This window comes from Rhopalosiphum maidis, chromosome 3 (genome assembly GCF_003676215.2).
Source record: "Rhopalosiphum maidis isolate BTI-1 chromosome 3, ASM367621v3, whole genome shotgun sequence".
NCBI lineage: Eukaryota > Metazoa > Arthropoda > Insecta > Hemiptera > Aphididae > Rhopalosiphum > Rhopalosiphum maidis.
Window position 1 is genome coordinate 38297732 of NC_040879.1, and position 16683 is coordinate 38314414.

At 30.6% G+C, this 16683-nt stretch overlaps 1 protein-coding gene across 2 annotated transcripts in view; it reads right to left on the reverse strand.

Moving 5' to 3' along the window:
* Positions 1 to 16683, reverse strand: part of LOC113556124 (carbonic anhydrase-related protein 10) — a 203089-nt gene that overhangs the window by 46193 nt on the left and 140213 nt on the right. For both annotated transcript variants that reach the window (XM_026960891.1, XM_026960890.1), the window contains exons 4-6: positions 7118 to 7254; positions 4076 to 4267; positions 614 to 709 (exon numbers count right to left, since the gene is read on the reverse strand). In XM_026960891.1, coding sequence (XP_026816692.1) covers positions 614 to 709; positions 4076 to 4267; positions 7118 to 7254 — 425 coding nt within the window. The remainder of the gene's footprint in view (positions 1 to 613; positions 710 to 4075; positions 4268 to 7117; positions 7255 to 16683) is intronic.

Sequence of the window (16683 nt, forward strand, 5' to 3'; positions counted from 1 at the left end):
TAATATTATGATAATAATAACATAAGCATCCAAACGGACGGGCCGAACGATTTTTCACCGTTTATTGTTACAACATGATAAACTGCGAAACATTATTCCACCGTTGCGTCCGGCGCGTGATGAATATTATAATTTATAATATGATATAGTACGTTTCAGAGCTGACTTTATTTTTCGTGACCGATTCTATTACACAATATACAAACGTGAGCAAGTTTAATGAAAACAATTAACTCAAGATAAGTAGTCAAGTTAAGTAGATATACGATCATTAGCCTAACAAGATATTTTACCGAGTGACATACTGAGGAATAATTAAGACTATCTAATTATTATTAGAGATAATATTATCACTATTAATAGTATTACATTATTTTTGTTCAACACTGTGTATGCATAGTGTATAATTGATTAATATATATATACTATAAAATCTCTAAAACAAAACATTTTAATTTCAACTCGTTAGATTATTTTTAAATCTTATAAAAATAATATGATAATATTGTATTTATTAGTAAAGGTGAGAAGTTCAAAGTTTCTAATTATTTGATGTCGAGTATTGTAGCGTGTTATTAAAATAATAATAACGAATTGTATATTGCTGCTGTACCTGTAATAGTAACGATATAACGACGATGCCGTGTGATCTCTGCACCGCATCCGAGTAGTTGGCGAACAGCTGCGAGTTGAAACTGAATATCTGAAGCTGTAAGCAAAATAAAATAAAATACTTATATGAAATTACGACCACGATAATATTACAATGTATAGTATATGTTGTACGAAAGCAATGGCTATAATAATAATATGTCGTCGGACGGAATCGATTCCAACCGTTCTTCGAATCGTTAAACTTTATCATACCACGCCCAATTTAGTGTCCTATCAAAAAGTATTAAATAAATCACGAAACTTTTCTTCGCGCCGCAAATTTTCACAAACGGTTTTCGCGTGCCGTGAAATTAAAAAAAAAAAGTTCGGGAACCACCCCGTCCTATAAACTGGGCTCGGGCAAAAACACACGATCGCGGCTTTGCGTTGAAACTACGTGTACGACCGCGTTAAGCACAAAAATACGTCGTGTGTTGCGAATGAGAGAGCGAGAGATTAGAAGTCACGAAGGTGAATCGTCATAGTCCGCACATAGTGTAAAGTATAATATAATATTATTATTTTATATTTTCTATTGCCACCACGTCTCACATTAGGATATATCCGACAAGTATTTCATCGATGGCTAAGAGGCCAAAAGTTGTATGTCACAAATTCTAAATTTTACAGGAGAGCAGTTTTTAGATTTTAAATTATTCCACATCAAATTAAAAATATAAATATAAATGTAGTTCCATACATAATATACATGGCCGTAGTTATAATTTCTATTGATTTTAATTTATTGACAAATTCTAAAAAAAAAATTCTTCAGTGGATGTATAATAATAACTTATACAAATAAAAAATTTAAAAAGTATAATTTTTACATTAAAATACAAAACAAAATTTTGTTGACAAATGAAAATAAAAAATATAAAAATTATACTTCACTTTTAATTATCAAAAATGTATGTTAAAAAAAAAATAAATAAAACAAGGTACTTAATCCAAGATATCAAACCAAAGTTGAATTAATGTTTAAAATGTATAATATATTATTATAAATAAAATAATTAATAATAATACCTATTATTATTTATCATGTTGTATTTTGATTAATTGTATCGACTATAAAGTGTTAACCAATTAAAATAAAAAAGAAGAAACTCACAAAACTGGAGAAACAACAACAACAACAACAACAACAACAACAACAAAACATTACACGAGCGTCATACGTTAAATGATAATAATATTAAAATTGTATCGATAATAATAATATTATTACAACGTATCGACGTATCATCAATGATTAAAACAGCATATATAGTTCTTCTAAAAAATAATACGTCAGGACACATTCATTTTTTTATAAATAGATTAACAGATTTAATATTATCTAAAACATTACATGTCCGAAATTGAATGAATTGTTTTTGAAAAAATTAACAAGTCCGGAATTGTTATATTTGTCCGCTTAATATTTAGACCAGGGTAAAATATGTATTGTATGTCTCACTAATTTAGGACTTGTTATACGTGTGCACTAAAAAAACCTAACTTGTGCTAAAATCACAAAAATTAAAGTATAAACAAAACATGTTTTAATTACAATATTGACTTTTAGTGTTTTACCGAATCAAAAAGACGACCCAGATTAATCCAATAGAATAATTATAAAACGATTTTGATAAAAATTGGACATACAATTGTTGGCCCTTTAGCCATCGACATGTTATTATCATTATTTTATAACTTTTTTTTTTTTCGGTGGTATAATATTTAAAATACATAATATTAGTGTAACTACTGTTAGCATCATATTATATTTGGTCACCGCAATGTACTTTAAAATAGTATGATGTTACTAATAATTTGTCGTAATTCTAAAGTTGTGAGTATGAACGGTTTTTTTTTAATATTTTATAGATAATATTTTGTTTCCTGTACAGTTTTTGTCTGAAAAATAAACGAGTAATCACGAGGAAACACGTGCCTAGGCTAGAAATATCTTAATATTTCATTGATTTATGTGCCTACATGGTTTTGTCAATTCCGAAAATATGTATGCTTAACGAACATTACTCGAACATCGCAGCTGAAATGTCAATACAGGAATCAACGTTACTTTAAACGAAAAAGCAGGAATAAGCATATAGGTACGTTCTTTTGGTATTTTGATAAGGAATACACAATTGAAATTCATTGTTTATAGAAGGCGGCGTATTCGTTGTTCTATAATCTTTAATTTATTTTATTTTTATATCATTTAGTTCTTTTATTGTTCATAATGTGTGTTTTGCTGCAATCGTATTAAAATACACTGTTCGTGGTCGTTGTATCGTTGTAAACGTCGACGGATAATCGTACTTAAAACACGCGTATTTACAAGTGTCCACATCACGTATATACTTATAGTTATGGAAACAAATTTTATTTTACGAAATTTAAGTTATAAATCATCTTTTATCTATATAAATTCAATTTTTAATCACATAACTATTATCTAGATGCATACTCGGAGTGTTAACTGTTATCTTTTATCTACATAACACTTAAATAAATTATTATCTATCGTGATATTATCTAAATCATTTTTGGTCATCATTAATAACATAACATAAGATACACTCGATAATAGTAGGCATGTTTAATGTTTCCAACACCTACAACTACACGTGTTACATTCGCTGCAGATCAATATAACAGGTATCTACTTTATAAGTAATCAAATATTTTAAACGAAAAATGTACGTCGCGATTTAAGCCGAAGAACGGCGAACAAAACGTGTTATTCGATAACGTCACGACTTATCGGCTGCTCTGAACAAAGAGCGTTGTACCTAACACTTATAAATTCCATCCAGTTTCCCGCAGGCGTAGTGGCTCATTATATTGTCAAATAATATAGCACATGGTGATACTCGTGATATTACAATAGATTATACCGTCAAACCTACTTGAAATACGAATAAAGTTTCATTAACTCGTGTAAGATACGTTTTAACTGAGAGTAAGCACTTGGTAAAAATTATTTTTGTTTTCTCAAACTGTACGTATTCGTGTTTTCACTGTGTATACTTTCCCGGTATATCGAATTTTCTACTTGAAGCCACCCTAGAAGTCCAGAAATATAACCATATTTTCTCTCATAAAAAGCGTACACTGATAATAATAATAATAATAAAAACAAATACGCATTACAATATTGTAAGACCAATAGATTCGTCGATCCGCTAAGAAACGGTATGTAAAAACCGTGTAATCGTCAAATGTGTGTAGTACGCGTAAATTAATAAAAATAATATTGTTGTGTGAAATAGCCAAATCGATGACTGGTGTGACGGGTTCTACGTGATGTGTTAAACGGTAAATATAGATTGTTGAGCGAAGTGTCCCACGTCAAACGCAGTGTGATTATCGCGCTGATAAATGCGAAAACGCGTTCGTAAATTTCGTGTTGATTTGTACATTATACCTCTGCCGGAAACGAATAACCATTAATCGAGTGTTCGGAGCCCATTTCGTCCTGCTGACCGTAGTGTATGTGTATCTCGTACACTTGATATTTGTACGACAGCGGTCCACCGGTGATGTTTATGTGGTTCTTGGTGCCGTTCTCCAGGTAGAACATGACGCTGTGACCGGTATTGCATATCATGCCGTCCACCTGTAACGACACACAACAAATGTTAAATAACTATTGCCAGTAGTTATACCGGAAACGCGACATTATGTAATTATATAATCTATCTATAGGTACCTATAATATGAACTAATCTTTCTTTCTCTTTTTCATCTATAGAGAGATTATCGGAAAGTTTTCAATAAAAGTCGTACAAATAGATTTCTCAAAACTCGGGGAGGAATTGTAACTTTGTTTTTCAACACATGTAGTTCGCTGTAGGGTGGATTGTTTTCTTAAGGTTCACGAATTTTTTTCTCGTTTCTATTTATATATATATATATATTTATCGTTGTTGTTCGTTACAGAAAATATAATAGTTATTATTGATTAGATATCTGTGTTGTATTGTATACTATTTAGACTAATACAGCTATTCTCGATAAACACAAAATCACAGCTAGTGTATTATATTAGTGAAAAAGTTTATAAAGGTACTTATTCTATTTTAATAATTTTCAGAAATAATTGAAAATATTTCGACTTAAATAAAACGGAAATAATAGATAAGTAGATTATAGCAATATTATATAGTTGGCTAATATAGATATCTAAATTACGAATGTGCAACAGCTGCCTTCAAAACTGAGGAAAAAGGTTAGGTCACACGGTGTTGCGATAATAAAAAAAAGTGTTTCAAAATAAAACGCAGCTGTAAAAAAAGAAGGGTTGTTTGTAATATTATAAATATTTCTAGATCATAATGCTGTTAACATTTAATAATTTCTTTAATATTTGTCCACGTTTTTTAACTTTGTTTTAGAGTTTTTAAACGATTAACGATTAATATTTGAAATACTGAAAAATCATAAATTATTTCACGTCTATGTACATAAGTTGGCTGGGAAAATCTTAATATTCACTGATGATTGTCGACTATGTATTATTTTTGGACCTTTATAATAACATACTATACATTGTATTATATATTATTCGTAATAACGTCACGTTTTGTATAAAATATAACTTTTATGTTATGTACTGAGTGTCAGTGACGTATAATTTAGTCAAAAGTTTAGTCGTTTAATGGCACGACATTCTCTTTCTCACACTATCAACGGAATAGAAAATGATTATAATCATATATATATAAGTATAATATTGTTGATCAAGTTTTATATTAGATTTATAGCACAAATGTGGAGTTAATATGTACTTTATCTCAAAAAAAGATGTATTGGCAAAAATGATAAATCCCCTTACATTGGGCACTGATTAATTACCCAATAAATTGACATTTGACGTACAAAAACATGACTTATAATTTAATTTTCTGGTAACAAAAAATATAACATACGTATTGTAAAAACAAATCCTATGAATACAGAACTTTGTAATTTGAGAACACGCTTAAAATTATAAATATTTTAAAACGTATGAAAACTGTTGTGATTATATTTATTAAGCGTTTATTTGTAAGCTGACGATTAAGTTAAGTTCTGGTAGAAAAAATTGAAAAAAAAACTCGAAGTTGTAATATTATTTATGAACCTTGCGTATCGATTTGATTAAGGTTAGGAGAAATATATTTTTTGAATTCTTTATAATTTATTTTATACTATTGAATTAATAGTGATATATTTTTATAGTTTGTAAGAATATTATCAAATACTATTTTTAAAATTTTTTTTTTTTTTAAATAAAATACCAAATTTTTCAAAGCATCGAATTTACATAGGTATACTTGCAGTATGTACGTTAAAGTTAAATCATTTTGAAATGTACCATATCGTATGAGTTATGAGATGTATGTGTTTTAAATGATTGATTGTCTCGTATAATGAACAGAAATAAAATATTTTTTTTTGTGTATATAAAGTTTGTTTGGTATTTTTATAATTATGTCAACAAATTAATAACTATTTATAATTATATATATTTACAAACCTTGCAAACTTTTCCGCTTAAATAGGAAAGTTACGAAAGTGTCACTTAAGCTAAATGGACTTTTTACAATGAGTAATAAACTGTAATAGCAGTAATTGTTACGAAAAATAAAAGGAAAAAAATGAACGTGAAAAGCTTTGTTGAAATTTATACACAAAATGGTATGAAGTGTATATTGATGGTTTTTGTAAATGGGAAAATGTGTTATTGTGTTATTTTAGAATATCACGTTGTATGAGAATTATCGAACAGTGTAGTTGAATTGTTAAATTATAAACAATTCTGTAAAACAAATTATCAGTGAATGATACAATTCCTACACTTGATTGAACAAAATAAATTATATTGTTAGTTGTTACTATAATATTCATGTCGGTGATCAAATAAAGACATTTTTTTTTTTTACTTAAAAAAGTTAGATTGAGGTTTTGTTATTGATGGAAATATTGAAATGTATTTTTAATTAAAATAATATTTATTTAATTTTCACCAATATTCTATACAGATTAAAAACATTTGAAGTGGTATTTTATTGTTCTAAACGTCGATCGATAACACTATTAAATATTATCAATCAATGTTATAGATTATATTAAAGTGAGTTGATAAACACTCTAATTTATTTGCGTAATCTTCATAATTCAATTTTGTTATATAAATTATATAATAATATGAATTTTTTATTTTTTTTACATTTTGGTTCTTTCATATTTATTGATATATTTGGTGGCTAGCGAGTCTCTTCTCGCTGGCCACCTCTGTTATATAATTAAAAGATTATTTCCAAATATAAACACGATAAAATCTTATCTGAATATTATATCAAATTGTTTTCTTTACACAAATGTATAAAGTTATTTTAAAGTGTTTCTTGGTCATCGCGATAGTAATGCGTAAGTATTACTGTCAAACTTACTGCAGATATATTAAGTATATACATCAACTCACCCGTTGCCTGTCCACGTGCAGTTCAGTCAAGTTGGGATCGTAGAGTAATTTTTCTGGGTCTAAGTTTACAGGTGACTGTCGTCGGCCTTTGTTGCAAAGACTCCACTCGGGATTAATCAGGCCCCAGAACGCCGGTCCTAGAAAACGCGCATATCGTGTTATAAATATATGTATTATATACACTTGCATAATTATATGCGTATGAACTGAAACTGACTATGCAGTTTGGAGACCGAAGTATGTACACACGTTAATAGCGTAGGTATATATAACTTCAACTATACAAAGTGGTTCTTCCCTATCAACCCGTCCTGCAGGTTCATTTGCTCGAACTCGCAAGACGTATGTCTTTGTATTCTTAAGCGGGATAATTAGTTTTAGTTGCAAAACGAATTCTCAGTACAATATATATATATATATATATATATATATATATATATTATACAGCAGAACATATTATTCGGGCACGGTTTAGAATACACGGGAAATTGTGCACCTAAAACGCATATTATTACGAGGTGAGGGACATTTTTCGAAATCCCCTACTCCTAAAAATCATACTTTAATACGAACGCACTACCATGATTCTAAACGGCGTCGTATAACTTGGAACGTACATAATATTATATACACGATAATGTTGAAATATCAAACAGTATTACTAGTGGTATTTAAATATTGTAAGCACGTTTTTGCGCTCACTTCGATATTCTATTTCGTCATTACCATTTGCAACAGTTGGTGATTAGTGATTGCCTACTTTCGATATTTTCCACACGGGTGTAGGCATGCACCAATGTCGTTCACGGTGACACACATAAACAGGACTTAAATTATCTGCAAGTACAGTCACATGCTCACAAAACGTCGTAGACATCACTGTGTTACATACACAGTCTCTGGAGTAGTCCAATAATTCCTCGTTACATAATTATTTATACTACAGTTATATTTCAGTATTATCATAATGAAAAAATCCGTCTCATTAGATATACATAAGTCTATTTAGGTTTATTTAAATGTTAACAAATATATTTAGTCCTGTAATAAGTCTATATGATAAGCGTAAGCACGGTACTATACATGGTATATGTTTTTAGACCGCTTGGTAAACATTTGAGTTATAAATCAATAATAGTTGAATGCTTCTTCTATAATCGATAGTAAACATATTTGTAAATATAGCATTTAGTCACTCAATAGTTAAATATATCGGTGTTCTATTCAAATAAAATGTATAAATACACCGTTGATAATAGGTATGATTCTTCACTAAAAATACAATGGTATTGCATTTTAAACAAAAAATAAATACATCAAAACGAAAAACAGAGGAACTCGCTCTGTTTTTTTTAAACGTATCATGTATGCCTCGTCAGTAGATGGTAGACCACTATAATGGTGAATGTAAAAGATTCTAAGCGAAAGACACGAATGAATAAGCTGAATAAGCATATCTATTAAAAAAAAAAAAAAATAGTTTATATTACTAGAGGGTCCATAATATGTTCCATCATTTGTTTGGTTGAAATCAATTTTACCAATAATATTGCATACAGTCAACTAAACATGGTTTAGATTCATAAGATTCACAGGAACAAGAACTACAAATATTTCATGTTTAATTTATTTTCATGTTTTGATAACAAATGTACTTTTTTATTTAATTATTTAAAAAAATTGAAGATAGCCATTTTGTAGAGTTTTTTTTCTGAAAATATTGACGTTTTAACATTTTAATTTCATCAATTTCCTGATTTTTAATATTTTTTCTAGTCTCGAAAAAAACCCGTTCGACGAGCACGCGGGCCACATGTTTGATACAATGATACCACTATCGTATTAAATAATTCACGGTTTTTTTCGAAACTAGAAAGAATATTAAAAATCAGGAAATTGATGAAATTAAAATGTTAAAACGTCAATATTTTCAGAAAAAAAAAACTCTACAAAATGGTTATCTTCAATTATTTTTTTTAAATAATTAAATAAAAAAGTACATTTTTTAACTTTTTTTACCAAAACATAAAAATAAATTAAACATGAAATATTTGTAGTTTTTGTTCCTGTGAATCTTATTAAAAAACTAGAATTATGATGTTTCCACTATTTCAGAAGGTATCGCAATGGGTAAATCCTCGCGTGACATTCTGTATACACACGAGTATGTATATCATTATTTTATTTTGTACGTCAGTATCAACGTGCTGTGAAATGGCGAGTTTATGTTTGTGGTATAAATTGAGATTTTTCAACATTTGAAAATAATTCCTTACACGACTTTTACAGGAAACATTGAGACCTAGGTTAGGTTAGGCGTTTTCAGGAAGGTCGGGAGACTTATATAAACTGAAAACAGGACTATAATAGGAAATAAACAGACCGTAATGGTCTATGTTTAATACTAAGGCCAGTTGATTTTTAGTGTGCAGTCGTGCGAAAAGTCTTAACTCGGACATTCGGAATCCAGCATTACGGTCCGGGATTTAAACAGGTGCCGCCCCCCAGTAAGAGTCATATTGAGTCTAAACATCAAGTCCGAGACCTTCCCGGGAGAGTCTACGAGTCGTTTGGAAACACGGGTTTCCAAACATTTTTAATGTTTTTTTTTTTTTTTTTTAAATGTCGTTGCGCGTGTTCTGTAAATGCGTAGAAAATAACAATAATATGTGCATAATGGCGAACAAGCGAAAAGTTCGAGTGTTTGCGCGATCGATGCGAAACAATCAAAAGGCAAATAACTGCAGCGATACTATATTTTCCGAGCGACTCCATACGTGCCGGACCCCCGAAATCCCATCAATTCCCTCCTCACGTCACAGTCCAGTGGTGGCTCGTGGTATGGTGCACAGGAGCGCGTGAACCACTCGAAAAAATTAAATAAAACATTATTAAATTCCCATAGTCACATATAATTGATTATACTGCAAATGGTCTATAATATAAAAAAAATATTTTTTGCAGCTTTTATGTTAATAAATGTGTCTATAAATGATTAAATAATTTCGGCCGTGTAAAATTAGATACAATGCCTCGACACGTCGGTTAGTAATAAATGGCAATTTGGAGCACATTTAATGTGTGCACCGAACCTATTTTATCGTGCCACGCTATCGCGATATCACGTCATTCGTCGAAACGATAACGCATCGTTGCACATTATCCATCAACTTGCCGTCAGTGTATATATTTAGTCAAGATATGTAAGTACATTATTCTAGTATGCACCTATAGCAAAATTAATTTTTTTACCATTTAACGTAGGTAGATATCCAGGGGGGGCGATTTTTAAAGGGCACACATTGATTTCGATAAAGTATTTATTTAGGTACACACAATATATGTTACCGTGCACAGTCTCGTACAGAACAAAAAAAAATATTTTTTATAGTCATAGTAATAAAAAAATATATCACCGTAATTTTGTTACCCTTGAAGTATAATTACGTCAAAAACTAATTTCAGGGACTTCAAACTATTTTTTGGGATCGAACGGAGGGGGGTGGCGATCGCCCCCCTCTGCAGGATCCGCCGCTGTAGATATCTCAAATATTTTTTGTACGCCACGTTATGTGGACCCCACGAGCTGCGTCACACCCCCGCGATAATAACGTCACAGCGCGTACGCAATGATATTATTATATTATATCGTAATAATAGCAATAAACGCGGATGAGCGCGTGCGGTCGGGTATTCGAAATCCGTCAGGTGTGCCGCGAAACTCTGCGCGCTCCGCAGCCAGCCGGCCGGGGCCGTACCGTAACAAAAAACGCCGACGACCCCCGGATTAGGGTCTATATCGTATAAACGCTACACGTGTATATTTATATATATATTATAATACCGCCGCAGTGGGATTAACCGGCACGCCAGCCGCAGACCGTATGTACAGGGTGGGGCAAATCAGACGGTGCGGTTTTGAAAGACTGGCACTCCCCGTGTGGCGGGTATTACTACGGCGCGACTATGACGGCGGCGCAATACGGGGCTTCGCCGTCCGCGGGTTTTATTTTGAAAAAGGTCGTCTCTGAGGGGTGGCCCGCTCGCCACCGGACTCGAGCGTTTGTGATTTTGCTCGTGGGGCTACCCGGAGGGCAAGGTAGGACATCATCTTTGTGATGTCATTTTTAAAACTTGACGCATAAAAAGGCACGATAAACTGAAGAAAAATGAACAAATATAATTTTCGAGAGTTGCGTAGTTTTTTTTTAATAGCCTTTCAAAACTGCACTGTCTGTTTCGCCCCACCCTGTATACATGTATATGCATACACGCTTGACTCTGCCCGAGTCGGTGTGACACGCATTTCACTGCGTACGCGAATTAAATTCTAGTCATTTCGACCGGCGTTTAATAATCGGTCCGAACACGCCGGCGGACGTCTGTATTATTATTTCTCTACTTTGCCCGTCCGTTCGCTGGTCGTTACAACAATAACGCCTAACCTAACCCAACCTGACCGTCACTAGGACGTTGTTTGTTTGTTTTTCCACCGAATCTGTTTGCGGTTTCGAACGCCACCGGCACTTATATTTAACGGTCCGATTTCGATTTCGAACACGGGCGTTCGTATTGTTACTGGAGATTTGATCGAGTTATGAAAATAAATACGATATTGAAAATAAAGATCGTGCCAACTTTAGCGTCTTTAGTACTTTAGTACTTCAACACAAATAAATGCACTAAAAATAACAAACATTTTTTTTTAGACGCGCAAAGATACTATTTAAACGATGGGACAACTATGGTTTAACCACAGAATCTATTCTATGATGGTTTAACTTTCAGCATTTTAAATACTTTTTTAACTTCTAAGCTAACAATAAAATGCCATTTCTGACTCTGACCAGTCAGTTGTTAATGTTATTTATTTAAATTAAACCACTCATCCGACAATATTGCTGAAGACAAATAAAAATGTTATCGCGTTCGTGTGTAGAACGGTTGACATTTGGTATGGATGACAAATATCTAAACTCAATAAAAGCCAATATTAAAAAAACAGTATTTCTTGATAAGATAGGTACAGACCTATTTTTACCTGTTTAATTCATAGGCGCAACTAGAGCTCTATTTCTGGGTAGGCTAAATCGATATCAGCCTCCCGTGGGGGCTTTGTCCCTACACCACTAGGATTGATTATTAACACTGACGTAAAAAACTGGGCCCCTACTCAAGCCCCCCTCCTAGTTGCGCCTATGCTAGTTATATGCTTTTAATTTAAACATTGATTCCAAATAAGTATTAGTATTTGTGTTTTACAATTTCGATTTTTGTTTCGAATATCGGTATTTTCTTAATTTATATTTGGGTTAAAATGTCGTGAACCGTTTAAAATTGGTTTCAATCCTTATAATAATTATTGAAATTTAATCGGAAAAAAAACACCTTATTCTAGAACAAATTCCAAGAACATAAAATTATATTATTACTATAGAGTTGATCGCAAATCGTGTATAGCTTATTATTTACTATGCGATGTTAACAAATTTTATATATTTTTTTTTTATCTTTTAACGTTTTAACAAATATATTATATTTACGTTCTATAGAATCGTGCATATTATGACTAAATAAGTGTATGTGGGAAATTGCGTGCCTATAACAATAACTACCGTCTTCATACCACAGAAGTGAGACGTTATGGTCACTAAACTTAATAACATTGTACATCTCCTTAATCGTTACTCCTTGAGAGACGCAGACGTTAAAGGAAACGAAGTCACAAAGGTACCGTTTCGTGGCTGTGTATAAATGTCATGCAGTACGCATTTTATGTAATATTATATTAATTAACGATTATACTTGACAAGCATGTTTACCTTCGTTTATACTCCTAAGAGTGGACCTTTGAAGAAGAAAAAATGTTTACAGTATACGCAGAGGCATTCCAGTTAAGAGTAGCAAAGTAGAGATTACAAACCGTATTACTTTGTTAACGAACTTTTATTCAAAATGACGGATTCTTTGTTTAAATCAATGAAATCAATATTTGTCTCGTAATAAAAAGAAAGAGAAAAAAACAGTTCAAACGCTCAAAAATGTCTTTTGCGCCCTATACAAAGACGTCTTTACAACGCGCTGGGAATTACGATGGCTCGTGCCACGCTGCTCCACCGACCCTTAGAAAAAGGCTTTTAATCAATAGATTAATTTGTTCACCTTTAATACGTAGCCAAAGTTAAGCTACTGTGTCTGTTTAGGACATTAATCGCCTCTCATCCTTACTTCCTATTGTCTGTTTATTTGTATAATTAATTTTATTTGTATTTGTATATTTTTGTAAACGGTATCAGCCTGTCGGCAGCTCAAAGTGCACAGCACCGAACGCCGACGTTCGGGCGAGATACCTCCATACGTGTTCACTTCGCACGTTGTTGTCGTGACTGTCGCTCGAGTCGTTGTACATCGGATATAACACGTTTTGTTTTTGTCGTGCGTTTGATTCATACAACACAATACCGTACCATTTTTTGTGCCGTCTTGTGCTACCATCGTTGTCGACCGTTTGACACCGCCAACTACCAGATTGCAACACCGTACATGCCATCTACCATTCACGGTCATCGCTCGACTATCGCCATCTTCGCGTATTCTCATTGTTATTTATATATATCTATACCTGTAGTATCCACCGTATTTATATTGTTAGTAGTCATTTTTAATATTATTTTATAAGATGGAACTAGTCCCTCTGTCGGCCGGCATACTTTTGTGCCCACTTATATATATTTATATACACTGATTTATATCCAGTCTATTGGTTTTATTACTTTTACTTATATTATTACTTATATTTACACCATTGCGGTGATTTACCAAAAAACATCATTTGTTTATTTTCTATGTATATTTTTATTGCTTTTTTTCCAATTTTTCATACTGTCCACTTTCATCCCAACCAGTGTCTATACACTATACAGGTTATATATAATAATATAATAATAGTGATTTTTTTTTTTTTTCAATTATTATGGAATTTATTAAAAGTTTATATTTTGATAAGCAAAAAGCACTGTAAACGGTTTATTATTAATACGCATTCCGGTGGAACATTCTTCTGGGGCACATAGTTTACTCCGTACTCCGGTCTCAGACAACTTGAATAATCGTAAAACTCTTTACCAATAAATAATAATAATATGTTTAGATAATATATTTTCATAAAATAACAACTATGGGTACCTACTATATAGAATTTGAAAATATGAAACTAAAAAAATAACCCGAGAGAACCGTATTACTAACTATACAGCAACAAACACAAAGTATGAGGTATATTTATTTAATTCTTTTAAAACGGTTAACGTTAAAAAAAAACCTAAAAAAAAAATAAAATCGCTGTGCTATACGGAGATAAATGTAATGTATACCTCACCGTTGAACATTGAGTAGGTCGACGCAATGGATGTGTTAAATTTTAATTCGATATTAAATCGGTAAAAATAAGAAATACGGTTCTGAGCAGTGGCGAGTGACGATGTGATACCATTGATTTCTAATGATATTTTATGATTTATTTATATTAAAACTACATTGGTAATTTATTTTTATATAGTAATATTGTTACCGTATCAATTAAATGGTATGATAGCTTAATGTTTGACAGAAACATGGAATATATTATTAATGTACTAAATCATATTATTTTATTTGACTTATTAATCATTAGTATCATACCGTAGGAACAGTGTGATTAATTTCACGGTGTGGATATTTCTGGGCAATCTATTAATAGATTGGGTTAAATATTTTGAAAATTACAATATGCACGAAAATTATAATATGTATAATGGTGAAAAGTTTCAATTCCCTTCGATTGATATTTAAATAAATTACAGCAAAATAATTAAAATATTAAGAGGAATAATGATTAATTTTTATTATTAGCATATGTTTTCTTCGATATTTTAAATCGTTATGAAAACAGCTAACAAGAAACATTATGTTATATTATTGAAAGTCGCTATTAAAAGTGAACATTTATGTTAACATTTTAAGTTTTAAGCTACAATAAAATAATTTACATATTTTTATGATCATTACTCAGCTGAGTATTTAAAGCGAGTAAAGCGTATCAAAAAAAAATATATTGTTTATGCATATGACATTTATAGATGAACGTGGCTTTCTATGCATATAACTTTACTTTATAACAGTAAGACTCAGATCTAAGCGGTGGTGGTGATTTGTATTTAGCCAAAAAAAGCGTAGACAAAATTTAAATCAAAAATAAGTACCTTATATTAATAGAACAACCTAATTCTTTCTTGGACGTTTCAATTCATTAAAACGTTCCACATTACGCTTACAAAAACCAATGATAATTTATTAAATTATTAGAATTTGAAATAACCATATTAAAATATCTGCATTATAACCTACCTCTGACTATTTTCTTTTTTAATTTGAAATCAGAAATCCAATCAAGTACTCTAAATATATCGTATACTTGTAAATGTATACAATATAAGTAGCATATTAAAATATATAGTTTCAAATGTTAAAAGTGTCGATTATCATTTAAGAAAAAATCTCTGTTTTTTTCCCGTTAAATGCAATGCTTTTTTGTTTTTTTTTTTAAATACAATTTATGTAATACAACGTGTAAAATTAAAACAACGTCATAAAATATTCACTAGTTAGTAGTTACATATTTAAAATTATTTTAATATCTCATGTATATAACCTTTCTAAGGAATTGTAAAAAAAACCATTAAATATAATACTACATAGGAAAATAAAAGAAATTTGAGATTTTCTAACATAACATATATCGAAAGGATTAAAAAAAATAACTCGATGACAAATAATATTTAATACAATTTAAAAAATATTATAGGTTGGTAATAAATAATAATAATAAAAACAACAATAGTAGTTATAACAAAAACAAAAAAATAATTATTGCAATTTATTTATAATTTTAACCATACAACAGTTAAAAAAAATACTCAAATAATAATTTGTAATAGTCTACAGAAATGTCCTATAAAATAAGACTAAAAGAGAAAAATTCACAATAAATGGGTACGAAGAAAAAATGTAATTAAATTAAATAGTAATGTGGAAATTTATAAAGTTGATAAATATAGCATTGTATAATCGTATATTTTATTTATTATTAGTTATAAGGTTATCTGCGTACATAAATAAATTCACAGTATAATATTATTGACATACGCCGATCATAGTGGTTGCAGTTTGGTTGTTATTTTTATGTCTTTACTTAATTGTTTTGAATTATTTAGTCAAAAGTTTACTTACAAGTGTAGAATATATAATTATATCTATGAGTATATGTTTAATGATTTTTGATTTTATTATGTGTGTTACATGAACAATGGTATTTATTGAGAAGGTATTCTTACATTGCCCAAATTTAAGATACATTACAATATTACAGTTATTTATGTAAATAGATTCTTAAATGGTTTAAATTATTTCCTTTTCAACGGCAGTGAATGGTATTTGAAAATAATTCAAAGAGTGAATTTAGACTATCTTAAAAAAATAATTTCCTGTAAATTTAGGGGTGTTTAACATCAATCCTAAATACTGTCATC